The 19,447-nt window shown below is 24.4% G+C and overlaps 1 protein-coding gene across 1 annotated transcript in view; it reads left to right on the top strand.

Moving 5' to 3' along the window:
* LOC111618462 (transcription factor LBX1-like) overlaps positions 1 to 10,550 on the top strand; it is a 50,436-nt gene extending 39,886 nt beyond the window's left edge. Inside the window, exon 2 of the mRNA XM_023360004.1 lies at positions 9,098 to 10,550. Coding sequence (XP_023215772.1) covers positions 9,098 to 9,447 — 350 coding nt within the window. The 3' untranslated portion in view covers positions 9,448 to 10,550. The remainder of the gene's footprint in view (positions 1 to 9,097) is intronic.
* Positions 10,551 to 19,447: the final 8,897 nt, after the last annotated feature.

Here is a 19,447-nt window from a genome sequence, read left to right as displayed (position 1 = left end):
TTTATCTGACCATCGATTCTTTGCCATTATTTGCCAAATTGTTATATAAGTAAGTGATCATTCTTCGTTTATTTATCATAAGTTGCGCTTTGTTGTAAGATCAATGTTAAAAACCAAGCTTGAAAAAGTTAAATTTGATGTTTAAATCAAGGTAAAATACTATATTTATATTCAATGGAGTTATAATTAATATAATTTGAATTTTATTTTGTTTAAAAAGTTTAATATTAGTAAAATTAACAATTTAAATGTTTAGTTTTATATTTAGATATTTTTGTTTAATTATATTGTTTTAAGCAAAATTATCTTCAAAATTAGTCAAAAATGTTTTTTTTAAAAAATCTTATTTAGCTGTTTTATAGAGATTGTCTTATTTAAAATGTTAAGTATTGATTATAAATAGTGATTCAAACTTAATCTAAATTAATCTGAATGCATTAGGGCTTATCATCTTACGATAGAATCTTAAAATCGTGAGATAGAATTTTAAAAAGAAAATTATAATAATTTAATTTTAACCCGTCTTAATAATGGGCCTTTATGCCTAATTATATATATTATATTTAGTAAGCTTACATTTTATTTTGATGGATCTAGTTATTTTATTAATAAAGACGTTTCTTAAAGAGATTACTTAAAGATAATTCTATTTTTATCTTAGAAATATTTTTTTTTTTATAAATTACCCGTATTATATTTTAATCATTTTGAGAAGAAAATAAGGCAAAATAAACTGCTCGATCGTCAAGTATTATTCAAGTTTAAAATATTGATAAAATGTTGCCAGAGTTGGAAGTATAATTTTCTCTTTTACAAAATTGCTGTCAGATACAAAATTGTAGGAATTTGATATTAGATAGAAGTGACAAGGTGTTATTTATCCACCTATCAGAAATAGTTTTGGATGAGGATAAAGTAGATAATGAAATATTTCCCACTTTATCTCACCTGCCTTTAGCTCTCTACCTTTGCCAAAAAATATCCACCTTTACCTTTCCTGAGATCAAAATAACATTAGCTACATTATAGGTAATTTTGAAAAAAAGTTAGTAGATCTAAGTGACAACTTAGTAATTGCCCATTACTTTTAATGTTAGAAGGTCGAAATAATTTTATAGGAATCACTTTCCTTAATTGATTCCACAGATTGTTATGAAGATACCGAATGCTCTACTTATTAAAAATTATATAAATGAACTGGAAACAATTTTAGATATAATAACACCAATTTTAACTTTATTTAGACCTATTACGATTAGATCTACTATTTATCAAATAAATGACTAACGGTTAAATCGCTGATATATTCAGATATTTAGCAACATTAATAATGTATGAAGCACTATAATTTTGTCACTAACTTTAAGAAGGCGAATTAGATATCGTTAAAAAGCCGATTCTACTTACAATCAATGTAGGCTATCTAATTTTAAATAAAATTTAATTATTGAATTATATAATTTAATTTCTGATCATCCTAATAACTTGTAACTTAGTGTCTATAATTTTACATCTAAGAATTATAAAAAATGACAAAATGTTCGCATCGATTGGATAGATTTACTGTGAAGGAATAAACTGAACATNGAAATTTGTCCATAAACATTTCAAAAAATATAAAAGTAAATGAGCCTGTATGTTGGCAAGATATTTTTCACAAGTGAAATGCTTTCAAAATCCGTTTTCAACATTGATAAATCGCAAATCGAATTTAATAATGACAAATGACTGATTTGGATGATTTCACCTGCTTCCAATTGCTCTTTCAACCGATATTCTTTATCTTTTATTAAAATAAAATTGATTTCCACTAGATTTTTATACTCAAACGTTAAGAGATTTCTGGTTATTTTGTTCAGAGATAAAACAGATGCTAAATTTGAATAATGATTAAATTTTGCAATTTCCAACAAATAATCATTTCTGTTGATTGTAATTAAACTTAGGTTTTAATTTTTTTTTTTAATTTAAAATAAAGATTTGGACTTGTTATAGAATTAACAATACGACGATTATTAAAATTGAAATTTCAAACTAAATGATAAATGCGGTAAAAGCTCTAGGCTACAGTTTCGAGTCAGAAATTTTCCCATCCATGCCCATTCATGATTCAATGTCGGGCCCTTTTCCTTATTACCTAGTGATCTCAATTAACCTGTCCGAACTAATAGACTAATAGGCATGAAAAGGCCCTGTCAATGCCTATAGGCGGAAAAAGTTTTTAAAAAATTAAAGCCGTATCATTTCAACTTTATTTTAAAGCAAAATCTGATAATGTAAATCAAATATCGTTTGAAAATCTATCTAATTTATATATTGATATGTTAATTGCTGTCAATGATATTTTAAGATTAAGTGTATATTTTTTATGTGTTAATCACCTGTCGATTTTACTTTTTTTTTAAATTCTTATTAGAAAAGATTTCAACTTATATCTTAATTTTTTAAGAACATAAAAAGTAATTAGTTTGCAGCTGTTGCCTTATCTACAATCTATAATTCTCAGTTTGATTGACGTTAGACTTTTCATTAAATTTATCTGACCATCGATTCTTTGCCATTATTTGCCAAATTGTTATATAAGTAAGTGATCATTCTTCGTTTATTTATCATAAGTTGCGCTTTGTTGTAAGATCAATGTTAAAAACCAAGCTTGAAAAAGTTAAATTTGATGTTTAAATCAAGGTAAAATACTATATTTATATTCAATGGAGTTATNATAAATTTGATATCTTTTATTACCAATTTCAGTTTATCTACTAAAAAAATAAATTATTTTTATTCTTAAATTTAAAAGATTTAAAATATGACGTATTGCTGCTTACCATATCGTTATTTCAATTATTTAATTCCATAAATTTTGTAGAAAAGTTAAAATAACAAACAGATATTCCATAATAGAATATTTTTATGTTTTAAATTCATTTATTATATAGCCTATATAAAAACATAATATTTACACACTAAATTATAAATTCAAAGTTCTTTTCTGCCAAAGAATATAATTAATGTATCACTGGTTAAGATCTACTTCGTTCTATATCCATTTTTGTAAGTTTTGAGAAATTGGTTTTGATAGTTTAAGAGAACCGTTAAGAGAATAGACATAGAACAAATTTTAATGGAGTCAAAATAGAATTGGATAAAGATAAAGATATGGAAAAGGTTAATATTAATATCTCAAAATATCCAAACTGGGAATAGAACAAAATGGTTCTCAGCCGGTGATATGTTAAAAGAATGTGATAACATTTATTATTATTTAAAGTGAATCCATCTCATAAAATGAAAGATTAAAAAATTGAGTATTAAAAATTTGTTAGCTTCATCATCATTGTTTTTTTTTAATTGAGATGAAGAAATTTATAAATTAATAAGTTACAGAATTTAGCTGACAGTTGTGTTTCACCTTACACGAATAGTTTCTTCGATTATTTTCTCTGAAGCTGAAACTACTAGTTCCTTTTTCTTTTTTTTTCTATTCAAAATTATATCAATTAACTGTGTAAATCGAAACATTAAATTAAACTTATAAAATTATTCTAATATTTAGGTAAAGCCTTTATCAATCGTAATAGAAATTAATTTGTTTAATATTTTTTGTTTCAATGCTAGAAAAATTTATATATTCTAAGCTTCTATTCCATTATTTGTATATAAACACATTTTTTCCAGAGAACATGACTATATTTTAAGATAAGGAATCTCGATTAAAACGTAAAAATTCTAACAAATAAAGTAATTTAATCTAATATAAGTATATGTTATACTCTAAGTTTCAATTATCTTATAGATTAAAATTTACCTCATAGCTTACATCAAAAAGTTTCATAAAATACAATATTTTTGACAATACAATACAATATATAATATTAAATCCTCTATAAATACAATATTAAATCCTCTTATACATAAAATAAGATAGAATATGCAATTTTACTTTGAATTGTATTTAGATTATAGATTTAAATAAATTATTTCTCTATCTCTCATAAGCTTCAATTAGAGCTTTTTAGAAGTCCCACGAAAAATCAAAAAAAAAAAAAATTAATTATCGTTTATTCCAATCGAAATCCGAGCTTACAAATGATACGGTAATAATCTCTATAGTTTTAAATAACCATCAATTAATTATTCATGATAATTACATCCCGGAAAACTTATTCTATGCACGACTGAACTCAGTCCAATTTGTAACAAAATGGAAGGAAGATAGAATGAATAAATATCAGATGCTGCGGGCTTAATTGTCCATAATTGGTAGTTTTTCTACGTTCGAAGTTCAATTTTCATATGTGACAGACTCTGTTAATGTAATCCGAGATAATTTCATGAAATGGTAACTAGAGGCGCCTTAATATTTATTAATTTTACCCTTTCAGAATAGCTTTTTACGTTTTATCGAGATATATAGAACCTATTAACTATACTTTTGTTATTTTAGTGAAATAAAGAATGGATCTAATAGAGAGTATGATAACTATTGTATGAATTCGATCGTGTGAAACGATCGTTTGAATATTTGAAATTTAATTAACACATATAATAAAGGACAAAGTTTGGATATTGAATTTGGTATTTGGATATTGTTTGGTATTTAATTTAATGTTTACAATTGGTGGAAATGCTTAATTTTAAATACTGTACTATGTTTTAATTGTCTAGTGTAAATGAGAATTGTATTGATACGGCAAAATGAAACGTTAGTGAATTGCTTGTCCAATCTTATAAAAATCAATTGGGCATAATTTCTAACTTTTTAAGATAAAATAGTTTAATAAACACTTGATAATTAAACATATGAAAATCAGTTGATAAATTGAAACAGGGCGATAAATTTACTTCAGATTTATTAAAATTAATACTCGAGATTCTCTTATAAATAGGGTCTACTATTTTCTTATATCTTGCGAGAATAGAAGGAGAGAATTTGATTTAAAACTTTTACAATCAAAATAATGATGATATTTTGTAGATAATAATAGACGCAAGTATGTTTTAGAGATTTTGAAGTCTGATTTGATAAGTTCAGCTTACATTATTTTTCTTAGATGTTATCAGCCTTTCACCAATCCCTTTATCGATTCCGTCCTATCTCTTTCTCTTACATTTTACAGAGCTAATTTCACTTATCAAAGTAGCATTTAAATAACATTTTAGCCCATTTGTCATCTTAATGGCTTTTCTATGACTACAAAAATAACAGCCTAAAGAACTTTAGGAACAGAATAACATTTACTCATTCAAGTTTACACTTTAGATAACTTGTGAACTTATGTTTAATTTATAACAGAACAAATTATAATTATGAATACACCCAGATTTTAAACAAAAACAAAGTTAATAAAATGAATTTTTATAATATTCAATCATAAATTCATTTTCTATTTCACGGAAACAGAGATTAATCAATAAATAGACTAATAGTCTATAAGTTCTACATGTAGGCCTATGACCGAAATGCTACTTAACCTGAGGCTTATTATAGAAGGAAGCCTACATAAATGATGTTTACAAAACTTTAACAAGCATATAGATAAAGTTAGATTTTCGATAATTAGGCAACCTACATAGATTTCATCTAAGTTAGCCTAAAACTTCTTTTAAAGACTAAATGATATTTAATGGGACAAAATCATTAAGTCTTGTTCTGACTTATTCTATAATTCCTAAAATTGTCATTAAGTTTTGTTTGAGGCCTATTTTCAAATGATATTTTTTATGCAAGTTATTATTTTTGTACAGTATCTTCCTGTTTTTTAAATAGATCTGATAATTATTAACTTGTATCATTGGATTATTTCAAGTACTTTATGTCAAAATGATATGCTATTTTTATTAACATTTTTACAGTATTTATCAAATTTTAAGTGAAATTTATTATAATTTGAGTTAAATCTATTTTTAAAGATAACTAGAAAAACGTAGAGCTAATAAAAGTATTAAATCCTATTTTTCTTATGACACCTATTGTTTCTATATCGTAATATTGTAGATAATAATGTACTGAAATTTTTAACGTGATTTTTTTAAAGGAAAATTACAGTAAATTATAAAGTTTAACCAAAATTCGATGCATGGATCTTTTGTGAGTCTTTGAATTAACTTTTAATTTATTCAAGATGAATAGTCTATGCGAATCTATAATTCTCAGTTTATTTTTTTATAAACGAATTTAACTTCAGTCATTATAGATTTACACAGATTCTATGTTTAGACATAAACCTATACAAAATGAAACGAAGTCGATATCTCTAAGTACAAAATATATCGCAAACGTCTTGGAAATCATTATAAAAGATAAAAAAAGATACGAAGCTTAGCTCCAGATGCCCAAATTATATCTTTCGAAGGTTTTTTCCTAACAGATTCGTGCCCTTGGATAAAGGCCAGCATTCTAAAAGAGATTGGACAGGTGAAAGAATTTTCGTAGACCCACCCTCGATAAAGTAAAAATAATAATAAAAAAATATTGAAATAATTTAATTTTATTAAGTCTTTTTGTTTGAAACTAATTATCATTAAGCTAATACTGTAGTATTAATATTTTGAGTAAATTTTACTCGACGTGCCTTTTTAAATAGCATGCAATTATTGTCACACTACAGACTTTTACCTGTTCATCAGATTTACACCTGTTATGACAATAGTGCGACACACGATAAAAATCTCTCGATAGGGAGAGAGTGGGCGTGGATTACGGTCACGGTGCATTCGTTTTGCTTCTTCTCTAATTCGTTTCAAGATGATCCAATAGAAATGAAGAGGGGCGTGGTTTATAACGGGTACAACCCTTTGTTTACGAGTAAATTTAAAATTTTAACTCTTGTTTTCAATTGTAAAAAATATTGTTTAAGAATAAATTCTTTCAAAGAGTTTTTGTTCCAAATTTAGNTAACTTTGTTCAGAATGAATTCAATTAAAAATTATTTCTATAATGCATTAAAATTCATAGATACAACTCAAGTTCATAATTAAGCATTAACATAAAACCATTAATCTTTGAACTTCCCCCTTTTCCCACCTCAAAGACTCATACAATTAAATAGTAGTTATTAAAACTCAATAGATTTAAAAGCCACTTTCCCTATTTTCATTTGCATGAAACAATTGTTTGATCTGATCAACATGCAGTGAACAACTTGCAACAATTAGCAGAAATAATGTATCACGAATTATTTAATTGTCACTATAGGAGTCCTATAACCCATCCAGCAATTATCTGCTTTCCACTATAAGCCTATCTCTAGTGACAAGCAATCGAATTTTCAACAGCAAGTATACTATATACGTGATCAGAGATAATGACATCTCGATTGCAGACGTAGGAAAAATAGAAGTTTTCGTACATCCAAGTGGAAAGTTGACGTGACAAACTTTAATAAATCATGACTTAACTTTTTATTGAGATAAGAGCTGATGACGTTCACCAAACGACAAATCCTTTGTTTGTCCAAATGATATCAAATGATATGCCTATTTTTACTGAGCACTATTCTCTAAACCGAGAAGAATTTTAATTTAAGTTTTCGTCTTAATTATCAGAAGAAATAATTTATTATCACAGTCAATTAGTCGAAAACACGATCTACCCAACTATGAATTAATTTAGACACATTAAAAGATTTCTGATTTATTTTAAACAATGGAATATAATTAGGACTTATATCTTATCAGGAGTGAAAAATAATTATTTTTAGTACTAAAAATAAATTATTTTCATTAAATAGCATTTATTATATTCTAAAATTAACAATTAAATTCATTCAAAATTCCCAACAATTGATTTATTTTTAAGAACAAAACTGATTATACTTTTTACTCGTTAAATTAAAATTTTAACAATAAATGCTTAGCAATGTTTTTTTTAATTATTATTATAAATAAAAGAATCGTGTTAGACGGTGCTAGTTAGGCAATTTAAATGATGTCAGCAAGTAATTAACTAACATAATATGATTGACATTTGGTAGATTCTATTCTTAATTCTTGTAGATGAAATAGGAGATTATAATAGATTTTATAATTCATTTTAAGAGAAAAACAGATGCACTGTACGAAATAAAAACCTGAATAAGAATTTAGTATTAATTAAATCTAAAATAATTTCTTATGTTGTTGATCAAGTTAATTAAATATATCTGCATGAATATAGTGTTAATTAATTAAATAGTTAGAAGATATATACAAATATGAGACAAAGTTCAACAATTTTACTTGTTTAAAGTGCTAAAAAAAGGAAAGTCGATTCCACTTCTATTGTTTTTGCTGTTCCTATGATGTAAAGAATTATGGACTTTAATTTATTTATATAATCTTCTAATATATTTGTAATATATTCTAATATATATACAGTATATTAGGCTCTTCTATACTTAAAACATACAAATTTGCCAAACTTTTTCTCAAATTTCTGTTAACTATAAATGAATATAGCCATAATTTTAGTGAATTTTTTCCCTAGTTTCCATATTATACTAATTAAATATTTATCTGTTAATATCAGTACAGTATTCATAAATTTTGGTTTATTTAATAGGTTGAATCTAAATAATAAAATTTCATAAATTTCAATTATAATAGTTAAATTGAATGGATATTGAAACATTTTTAATACTTCATAATTAATAAAATAAAATTTATTTGTTGAAATTGCGTTTTCTTGCGGTTAGATTTCAACAATTTCTTCATACATCAGATTTCAATTATTTAAAATTCTTGATCAAAACTGAAATGGATCATATTCGACTTTTTAAATATTTAATCTCAAATTCTGTGTAAAGCTTAAAAATTTCTCATTAATTTAATACAAGCGGTATTATTATAATGTGTTCTCTTATTCATTTCTATTTATTTGTATATTGTATTAATAAGAAGATAATTATTATATATTTGTTAATACAACTGTTCTTTTCGGCCTGTAGAAGGTATATTTATAGTTTATATTATATACTTAATATCTATCTGTAAGTATATTAATCATCCATTATAATTTTCTCCAATGATAGATTAAGATATTGCTTATATAACTAATTCACACACTACGTGATTCGTTTTTGTAATAAATTTATAAAATTATTTTCATATCTATTTCTAGATGTGTCACAAGATCATCTGAATTTGTTTAGCAATCGTCAACAACCTAAGAAGAAAAGAAAATCGAGAACAGCATTCACCAATCATCAGATTTTTGAATTAGAGAAGAGGTTCCTTTATCAAAAATATTTATCACCAGCTGACAGGGACGAAATCGCCCAATCTTTAGGATTAACAAATGCACAGGTCATCACATGGTTTCAGAATAGAAGAGCGAAATTGAAAAGAGATATGGAAGAATTAAAAAAAGATGTCAGCGCAGCTAAAATGCACAACATTCACAAGACGATTATTGATAATATACAAGATCTAAATCTGATGAAGAAAGATGTGCACAAAATTAGTGATTGACGTGAAAGAAATTTTGCATAATAATCTTAAAAATCTTCTGAATTTTTACATTCATTTTTTTTCCTCTTATTTCATTTGTAAAGAATTAAATCATTTAAATTTCTTGTTATAAACTCGAAAAAAAAACCAAAACTATTTTGGTCGGACGTACTTAACTTTCGTTGTATTAAATTTATATCAATAATGACTGCCATTTATAGAAACACTGAACTTCTTAAGTGTGTAAAAGTGCTGAACCAAAGTGTGCATAAGATTAGAAAATCTTATTCTTTTTTTTTTTTTAAGTATAATATAAAATTCGCTATATTTGGTTGCGACAATTGTTCCTTAAATACTATAATTGGTCACCTAAATTTCGTTGATAGCAAAGAAAACCGTCCATATAACGATATATAGCCTATATCAAACTTTATAAATTGAAATAATTTAATGAATTTAAACGAAGATTAATTAAATTGTTTTTTTTTAATATTTAAAAAAATTAAGCTATAATTTTAATATAATCAGAGGTATTTTTAATGCCCTTTCTTTCCATATTATAATAAAAATTAGCCTTTTAGATATACGAAAATTAAAATATAGATTAAATATTAATTAAGAAAAGTATATAAATTAATTATATAGACACAATTTAATAAACAATATTTTTTATGAATTACGACAGTAAAAATCAGAAGATTAGAAAGATTATCAAGAAAAAAAAATTCCTGGAGCGGATTAAAATATTAGGAAGCTAGTCCTTGGGTTTTTAAAACCCAATTGAGAGATATAACTATGTAATATATATACATATTATATATACATACATATATAAATATATATATATAGGCGCCTAAATATATTATCATATTTACACATCATGGGCTCAATTCACAATCCGGGAAACTTATTTAATATTTAGGCCTATGAAGTGTTTTTTTTTGTTTAATTGTTTTCTCTTAAGGTCAATTTAAAACGAACAAATTCTTTCATATTGCTTTATGTACTGTACTTTATCACGATTAAGGGCCGAATACATTATTAAAATAAATATATAGGCCTATATATTTCAGATAGCGATCATAATATTAAAATAATTATGATTGATTTGTTATAAAATTGTTAAAAAGTTTTTTTAATATATATATATATCATTCCAATTCTAAACAATTAAGCATTATTATATAATTGAAGAAATAAAAGTGGTTTAAGCTATGGGTTTCTGGCCCTCCCCTTTTTTTATTTGACGTTATAAAATTTAATTTAATTCGTCGATTCCTTTCTATACTGATATAGAATTAAAATAAGTTATAAATAAATTAACAAATCAAATAATTAGTTTAATAGGTTTAATTGTTTTATTAAACAAACTCAATTTTGAATTTTATTTATAAACTTTAATAAAATTTGAAGCTCTATCAACTATATTTTTAAATGTGATGCAAATAAATTTATCCACAAACTACTGTTAGTAATTTATAAAGGTTACCCGTAGTTTAAACTAATTAAAAAACTTACTTTAAATTAACTTAGTAAAAAAAAAATAATAATAATAACGAATAAACCGTGAAGTACAAAATTATTTTAAGTTCAAACGAGTATAAATATGTTTTATATAGAATAAGCTTACTTCAAATTAGATAATTTTAATAGAAAATTAAATTAAATTATCACTAGTGAATATAAAAAAAAAAAATTAAAACTCTTCCTTAAGAAACAATCATAATACTTTATCGTGATTTAATCATAATTAAACTTTAATATTTAATATAAATTCCTCTATCCTGTAGTTTACATTTGTATAATTCAATCGAATATTGCTATTATTATTTATAATAAATTAAATTTTTATATTTCATATAATCGAAATTATAAAAAAAAATAAAAATATTTTATAATAACATAAATATTTATAAGTCTAACAAATAGGCAATACTTGCCTATAAACTTAGACTTAATATATTATTTGTAAATTATCTCTAAAAATTAAGCTTTATTTGGGGGAATTTATGTCTATGCTTATCTATAATATCATATTAATATACTTATCTGTACTATCAAATTATGCCTTTATAAAAAGAAAAAACTTATTGAGCTGATAAGGTGGATCATTTCATCATAAAAATTTGTTTTTTTTCATAATTTTTAAATTTATTTCTTTCATTTTTTTTTTAATTAGCTACTTTAAGCGGGTTTGAAAGTATCACCATTTAGCTGTAGTTGTGATGTGACATTATTCATTAATAATAAATAGGGTCTATCAGGCCTCATAACACGAAAGGGACTGAGGAAAAAATAAAATTATATTATAAAATACATATTGTCGGATTGTGAATGTATGTACAATTAGTGTTCATATTATGTGGAAAATTGTCAAATTAAAATAGAAAAAAACTTTTTTTCTTGTTTAAAGAATAAAGATGGTGCGGTGACCATCTGACTTTTGTTCCTGCTTTTAGAATTTTCCTCTGTTATTATTTTTTTCTCTTTAACATATCAGTTTGTGCAATAAAGATTTATTATCTATATTTGTATTTGTGTTGAGATAATTCGTTATAGAATTAAATTAATTTTGAATTTCGTTAATTAATTGGCCTATATATTTTATGCCTAAAATAAGCTTCGAGTATTATTTTTTTAAGTTAAAAAAAATCGTAATTCTAGAATCACACATTTCATCTAATTTAGATTTTACAAGGAAAACATAACATTTCTAGGTTTTTTTAAATCATTTTATATGAAGATTTGTCCTTTCTGGCCATAAACACGATGATTGTCAAACGAGTAAGATATACAAATGACAGAAAAAGGACAGGAAAAAATCTGAGATTATTATAAAAAAAAAAGGATAGAATTGAAATAAACAATTCTTTATAAAGAATAATTCTGAAATATTTAATCATTAAATTTAAATTTCAGCAATTGATTTAGCTGCTGTATTTAATTAAAGTTTTGTAGAAATTCTAACGTTTTAAGATAAACGAACGTAAACCGTATTTATATAATACATGAAATAAACTAAATAGAAAACAAATGAAAAAAATCAAAATTTAATTTTTACAAATTTAAAAATCTCAAAACTTTATATAATTTTCAAATATGAAAATATTTAAATAATTATTTCTTGTTTATTTTTTTTCAAGTTATTGAACTAACAATTATAAAAATGACAATAATAATTTATAATTTAAATATAATATACGAAAGAAATTTTAAGAACTTTGACAGAAGTTTATAAATGAAAGATAAATTCATCAAGAGCAATTTTTTAAATATAATTTAAGTTTATATTCTCGAATTGTAAATCTTACAAGTCAATACAATGTAAAATATCATTATAGAATATAATATTTCAATCTATATTTATTTTAAATATTTGAAAACACCTTGCTTTGAATTATGCATATTATATTATTATCTAAAACTAAAAATCCTTAATGTTAAATATATTAGTTGAAACAATATTAATGTGTCTTAAATAACAACAATATACGATATCAAAACTTGCAAAATGAGGCAAAATTGAGTTGAAACTTAATCATAAATATCAATTAACTCCAGGCCTACACACAGTTAAGGTATATTGTGACCNCTCACATTTTTTTTTAATTAGCTACTTTAAGCGGGTTTGAAAGTATCACCATTTAGCTGTAGTTGTGATGTGACATTATTCATTAATAATAAATAGGGTCTATCAGGCCTCATAACACGAAAGGGACTGAGGAAAAAATAAAATTATATTATAAAATACATATTGTCGGATTGTGAATGTATGTACAATTAGTGTTCATATTATGTGGAAAATTGTCAAATTAAAATAGAAAAAAACTTTTTTTCTTGTTTAAAGAATAAAGATGGTGCGGTGACCATCTGACTTTTGTTCCTGCTTTTAGAATTTTCCTCTGTTATTATTTTTTTTCTCTTTAACATATCAGTTTGTGCAATAAAGATTTATTATCTATATTTGTATTTGTGTTGAGATAATTCGTTATAGAATTAAATTAATTTTGAATTTCGTTAATTAATTGGCCTATATATTTTATGCCTAAAATAAGCTTCGAGTATTATTTTTTTAAGTTAAAAAAAATCGTAATTCTAGAATCACACATTTCATCTAATTTAGATTTTACAAGGAAAACATAACATTTCTAGGTTTTTTTAAATCATTTTATATGAAGATTTGTCCTTTCTGGCCATAAACACGATGATTGTCAAACGAGTAAGATATACAAATGACAGAAAAAGGACAGGAAAAAATCTGAGATTATTATAAAAAAAAAAGGATAGAATTGAAATAAACAATTCTTTATAAAGAATAATTCTGAAATATTTAATCATTAAATTTAAATTTCAGCAATTGATTTAGCTGCTGTATTTAATTAAAGTTTTGTAGAAATTCTAACGTTTTAAGATAAACGAACGTAAACCGTATTTATATAATACATGAAATAAACTAAATAGAAAACAAATGAAAAAAATCAAAATTTAATTTTTACAAATTTAAAAATCTCAAAACTTTATATAATTTTCAAATATGAAAATATTTAAATAATTATTTCTTGTTTATTTTTTTTCAAGTTATTGAACTAACAATTATAAAAATGACAATAATAATTTATAATTTAAATATAATATACGAAAGAAATTTTAAGAACTTTGACAGAAGTTTATAAATGAAAGATAAATTCATCAAGAGCAATTTTTTAAATATAATTTAAGTTTATATTCTCGAATTGTAAATCTTACAAGTCAATACAATGTAAAATATCATTATAGAATATAATATTTCAATCTATATTTATTTTAAATATTTGAAAACACCTTGCTTTGAATTATGCATATTATATTATTATCTAAAACTAAAAATCCTTAATGTTAAATATATTAGTTGAAACAATATTAATGTGTCTTAAATAACAACAATATACGATATCAAAACTTGCAAAATGAGGCAAAATTGAGTTGAAACTTAATCATAAATATCAATTAACTCCAGGCCTACACACAGTTAAGGTATATTGTGACCGAAATTTACAGATTTTAAGATTAGATTAAAGTTTAATTTGTTGCATATTATTAATAATTTAATATTTTTAAATTACAAAGTAAGCATTAAAATTCATATAAAGAGTCCAAAATTAAAAAAAAAAAATTATTCAAGCTCTTATAATGCAAATATAAGAATCATTTCGTATTAATATCCATTTGATTCTTCTTATTAGCCTACTCAATGAAGATTTGCATTCAAGATTTGCATTCATGTAGTATAAGATTACACAAAGTACTGTACATTTATAATTCTGTAATGTACTAATAAAATTCACATTCGTATATTGATTTAACAACAACAAAACAAAAAAACGTTTATTTTTAGAGTATGATTGAATGTTTACTTTGCCTCTCTATTAAATACTACAATATTCTTCCTTACACTGAATAGTATTTATTATATTCAGCAAAGAATTACTGTGTAGCATTGTATATAGAGTATTGCATGGTATATAGAGGAGATATTTTTAATGTATATAATTCAATGCATAATCTTATAAATTTTACACAGAATAATATTCAGCTGAAAAGTATTAAAGGTAAAAGAAAAAATAAAACTAAACGTATTGAAAAGTAACAATATTTGCAGTTTTAACGTTCATTAATTATGAATTTATAAGAATAGACTGATATTACATTCTAGAAAATATGCATAATAATAAATTGGCTTACTTTTATTATAAATAAGATATATTAATATCTAAAATATTTTATTACAGATATATTTTGAAGTAAAATAATGTTAAAAGAATAAAGGAAAATATTTAAAAAAATATTTTATCGATAAATATAGAGAGAAAAAAATATTTTTATAAAAAACAGGTGATAAACGAGGAAATAATATTTTTAACTGCAATTTGATTTAACACTTCCAAGTTTATGATAAAATAACCAATGCTATTTATTCAAATTTTATTTTTAAAAAAAAAGAAAAATTTATGCTTTCCTATTAATAAGGAAATATTTCGAAAATATTTCAACATAACCGATAACAAAGGATTTTTTTTTTCAGTGAATAAAGGTTAAATCTTCTAATATAATTCTATTCTTGAAAATGATTTGAAGCTGAGTCATTACAATTGTGCTCTTGATCATTATTTTTGGATTAATTAAAAGGGTGTTTATTTTGTAATGTTAGTTATTCTGACAAACAATTTACAACGTCAACCTTCTCATCTCACTTACTATTATTTCCATTATAAGATTTCATCACTATTAAAGAAATGAAATTTCGAAATGATTCTACTTTAATTTAAAAAAAAAATAAATAAAAATAATATCTTCTATGTTTGTGTTTTTTTTGTTAAATGAATAAACAAGGCAATTTATTTTTATTAGTGTAGATAAAGAAGGTAACTCAAGGCCATCAAATTGAAAAATAAATAAATAAAATTAAATAAAAGACAATTTTTTTTACAGAAAGCTTTTTGCACAATAAAGTTTCGCGATATTGTTCAATAAAATTAAATTAATAAGTTATTTATTTATGTTTAAAAATAAAAATAAAAATATCCAATATTATTCTTTTGATTATTTATTGTTATACATTACATAAAATCATTATAAATTGAGAAATTATTTAAAGTTATACACTGTTTAACAATAACAATTATGAATTAACTTAACGTTCTAAATTTTAAAAACGTTTTTAAAATTAATCTTTGAAGGTATTTAATATTTTTAATTTTAAATTAATTTAGAATTCTAAAAGAATTTTAAATATTTTTCTTTGTTTAAGATTTATAAGTTTACAATTAGATTTATCATATGATTTATAATGAAAGTTTATAATATAGTTTATTATACGTTATATCGGGAAAACCTTGATATAGTGGTTATTCGGATTAACGGATATTTCATTATATAACACAAATATTATTCATTGTGATAAAAAGAAATATTCCGAATAAAAAAGCATTTATAAGCGAAACTCTTGAATACTTTATACAGTTGAACCTCCAATAATGACCTTCTCTAAACGGCAACCATTTTTTTTTCGGGAATGATTCTTTTTGAAATGTACTGTATGTAAAATAACTTCCAAACAACGTCCATTTTAATAAACATAGTCCTATCAGCGGCCATAGTTCAAAGGTTTGACAGTATATTTAAATGTATCTATTAAATTACGGTGTCTTCATAGCGAATTCGAATGTTCATTGTTCTTGATATAGTGCAAAATTTTTCATTGTATGCATAATGTATTTAATAGTACAAATCATATGTTTAACATCTTATCTAAGCACATTTTTACAATAGATTCTCATGCTTGAATCAATTGCAAGTTCTAAAATTCGCAATCAAAAGACATTCGAGAGTTCCTTAACTTCTGTTGTGATAGTTCATGACATAAAGTTTATTGCTACTGAATTTATCGTAACTACCGTATAATCAACTAGTTATTTATTATAGTAATTGAAAATAATAAAATTGGATTTGTAAAACATTGTTTCAAACATACGTATGTTCAACTTCTCTCAACAATGAACAATAAAGTTACACATTGTTATGGTTAAAGGTTTGGATCGTACTTACAAATTTTAAAATATTGTAGCTAACATGTGGAAAAATTAATTTATATCTCTGCCAGAACATTATCTAATCATTATTTTAAAAATAGGTTCATAAAACAACATTAAAACAAAATCGTATTTAATGTTAATGTAAATATTCTCCTACTCTTTCGCTAAAACAACGGATTTCCTCAGATATTTAAATCATAGTACGATTTTTTGCTCTTTAGAACAGAACTTAATATATAATTAAAACGAAGGGTTTAAATTTGTTGCTATGACAACCATATTTTTCTAAAATGACATCATCTTATAGTATACTATAGCCTATAAGAAGTAACTTAGCATGAAGCCTAGCAATGAAAAAATCTTAGTGTTTTATAATAAATTATAAATTAATTTTTACAAACAGTATTGCTTTTATTTATTAGTTATTTTATTTTAAAAAATTGAATGTTTTTAATTGTTTGTGTAATCTTCTTCATATCGGACACACGGTATATTTATAAAAATTTAAAAAGAAGAATATTTATACGGTAAATATTACAGTTCTGAAGTTCTTTCAAGCTTTTTATGAATACTACACATTATATATATTTATCAAGTAGTGTTAGATAAATAAAAGTGTAAGCTGTTTTTAACGTTAAAAGACTAAAATTATCCACATAAATAACGCGGTTCTCTAACTTCTAGTCACACAAAGTTCACTATAATACAAATCTTGTTAGAACGAATTCATTTGTTACTCTTGGATTATCTTTTTCAACACTTTGTGGTCAAAATGTCATAAAATAAAAAGAGTAGGAAATACATTTTGGCAAGATTTGCGTTATAGTGAACTTTGTTTTTTTTCTTTCTTCTGTAACTTGAATCATTTCATATAGTGTCTGTGCGTTTGATGAGCTTTCTCCACTGTATTCGATAGTTTTTCCTTAACCCATTTTTCTTCGTGTTCACTTCAACTATATCCATCCACTTAATTCTTAGTCTTCCATCTTCATATATTGCCTTCCGAGATAACTTTCACTCCTTTCAATGGCATTGCCTTTCCTTGTATTGTAGTTGCAATATCAGATACAGTAAGCGCAACTTTCCCCTTCAACTTGACTGGTATCTTCCTATCTCACAACACTCCGGATTTCCTTTCAATTCTTCTGTCTGGCTTGGATTCAGCCATTCATTTCTCTTTCCATATCTCCGTCCTCATTCATAGTGAGCCAAGCTATCTGAAGCAGTACATTCCCTTGATTCTCTCTCCTTCTAGAGTTAGGTTTTAATCTTTCTTTATTTCCTGTTACAGCGCATGTTTCGTTCTTGCTAACTTTAATTAAAACTATTAATTTTTAATAAGTTACAGCAATTATTTAGATACAGTCTGTTCAATAATAATAGAATATGCACTTAATATTTGTTAAGTAATTTGTCATTTACATTATCAAAAATAGAACGTAGCATCAGAAATGTCTCTTTCATTATTATATGCAAATTAGTTATAATTGGGTGACTCTATTCGTATATACAAAGGGACAATACTATTAAAATAGTTTTATTTACACTTTATAGACATATATAAACTAAATATAAGAAGAATGAATGAGTTCAGGAAAAGACCTCACTGAATAAGAGGTTAAAATTGAAGCATTTTATAAATGTGGGAAGATTATATCTTGGATTTCAAAAGAATTGGGAATATATCGTTCAACCGTGTCAAAATACATCAATCATTAAGATCAAAAAACAGGAAAATAGTAATGAACGAAAGATGTCGACTTTTTCAACAGATACGAGAGAAATAGCTCGAAGAGTTGTTAAAAAGAATACATTAACTAGAAACATAAAACGCAAATTACACCTAAAATGCTTAAAATCAACAATTTGCAATGTTTAATGTGTAAAAGAAAACGTGTTCGTCAAAATAAAGCCATCTCACTCTCTGCTACACTACTTCTCACTTTAAGCAACATCATAAACAACAGTGGCTTCAGTTTGCCCGAGGAAGAGGAGAAGGATAAGGGTGTAATGATAATATTTTCAGACAAAAAAAAAAGTAGACTTTGTGTAAACCAGATATTTAAAAATATTGGACAAACAAAAGATTAGATGCAAAACAATAATCAAAACGAGTTGCTGGTGGAAGAACACTGATGATTTGGATCGAATGGAATGAAATAACTAATATCTTCTTTCTTGAAGGTCGAAATAACTCAGAAACGTATCATAAACTCGTTAGGACACAGTTACAAGTCTACAATCATATAATTGCTGGTGCTTTAAATTTCAGCAGGATAATGCCAGTTACTAATGTAGCCATACCAACTCTAGACTTTTTCAGGGGCAAGAAATGTTTAAAATGTTTACATTCAGATCAGATTAAAATCCATTGAGAATCTATGGGAAGACCTAATTTTTTTAGATTTATGAAAATGGATGCTAATACAAATCAGTTGCTGAACTGAAGT

This window comes from Centruroides sculpturatus, unplaced genomic scaffold, assembly GCF_000671375.1.
Source record: "Centruroides sculpturatus isolate CEXI.00-Female unplaced genomic scaffold, Cexi_2.0 scaffold5, whole genome shotgun sequence".
In the NCBI taxonomy this organism is placed as follows: Eukaryota; Metazoa; Arthropoda; class Arachnida; order Scorpiones; family Buthidae; genus Centruroides; species Centruroides sculpturatus.
This window is presented reverse-complemented; position numbering and strand designations above follow the sequence as displayed.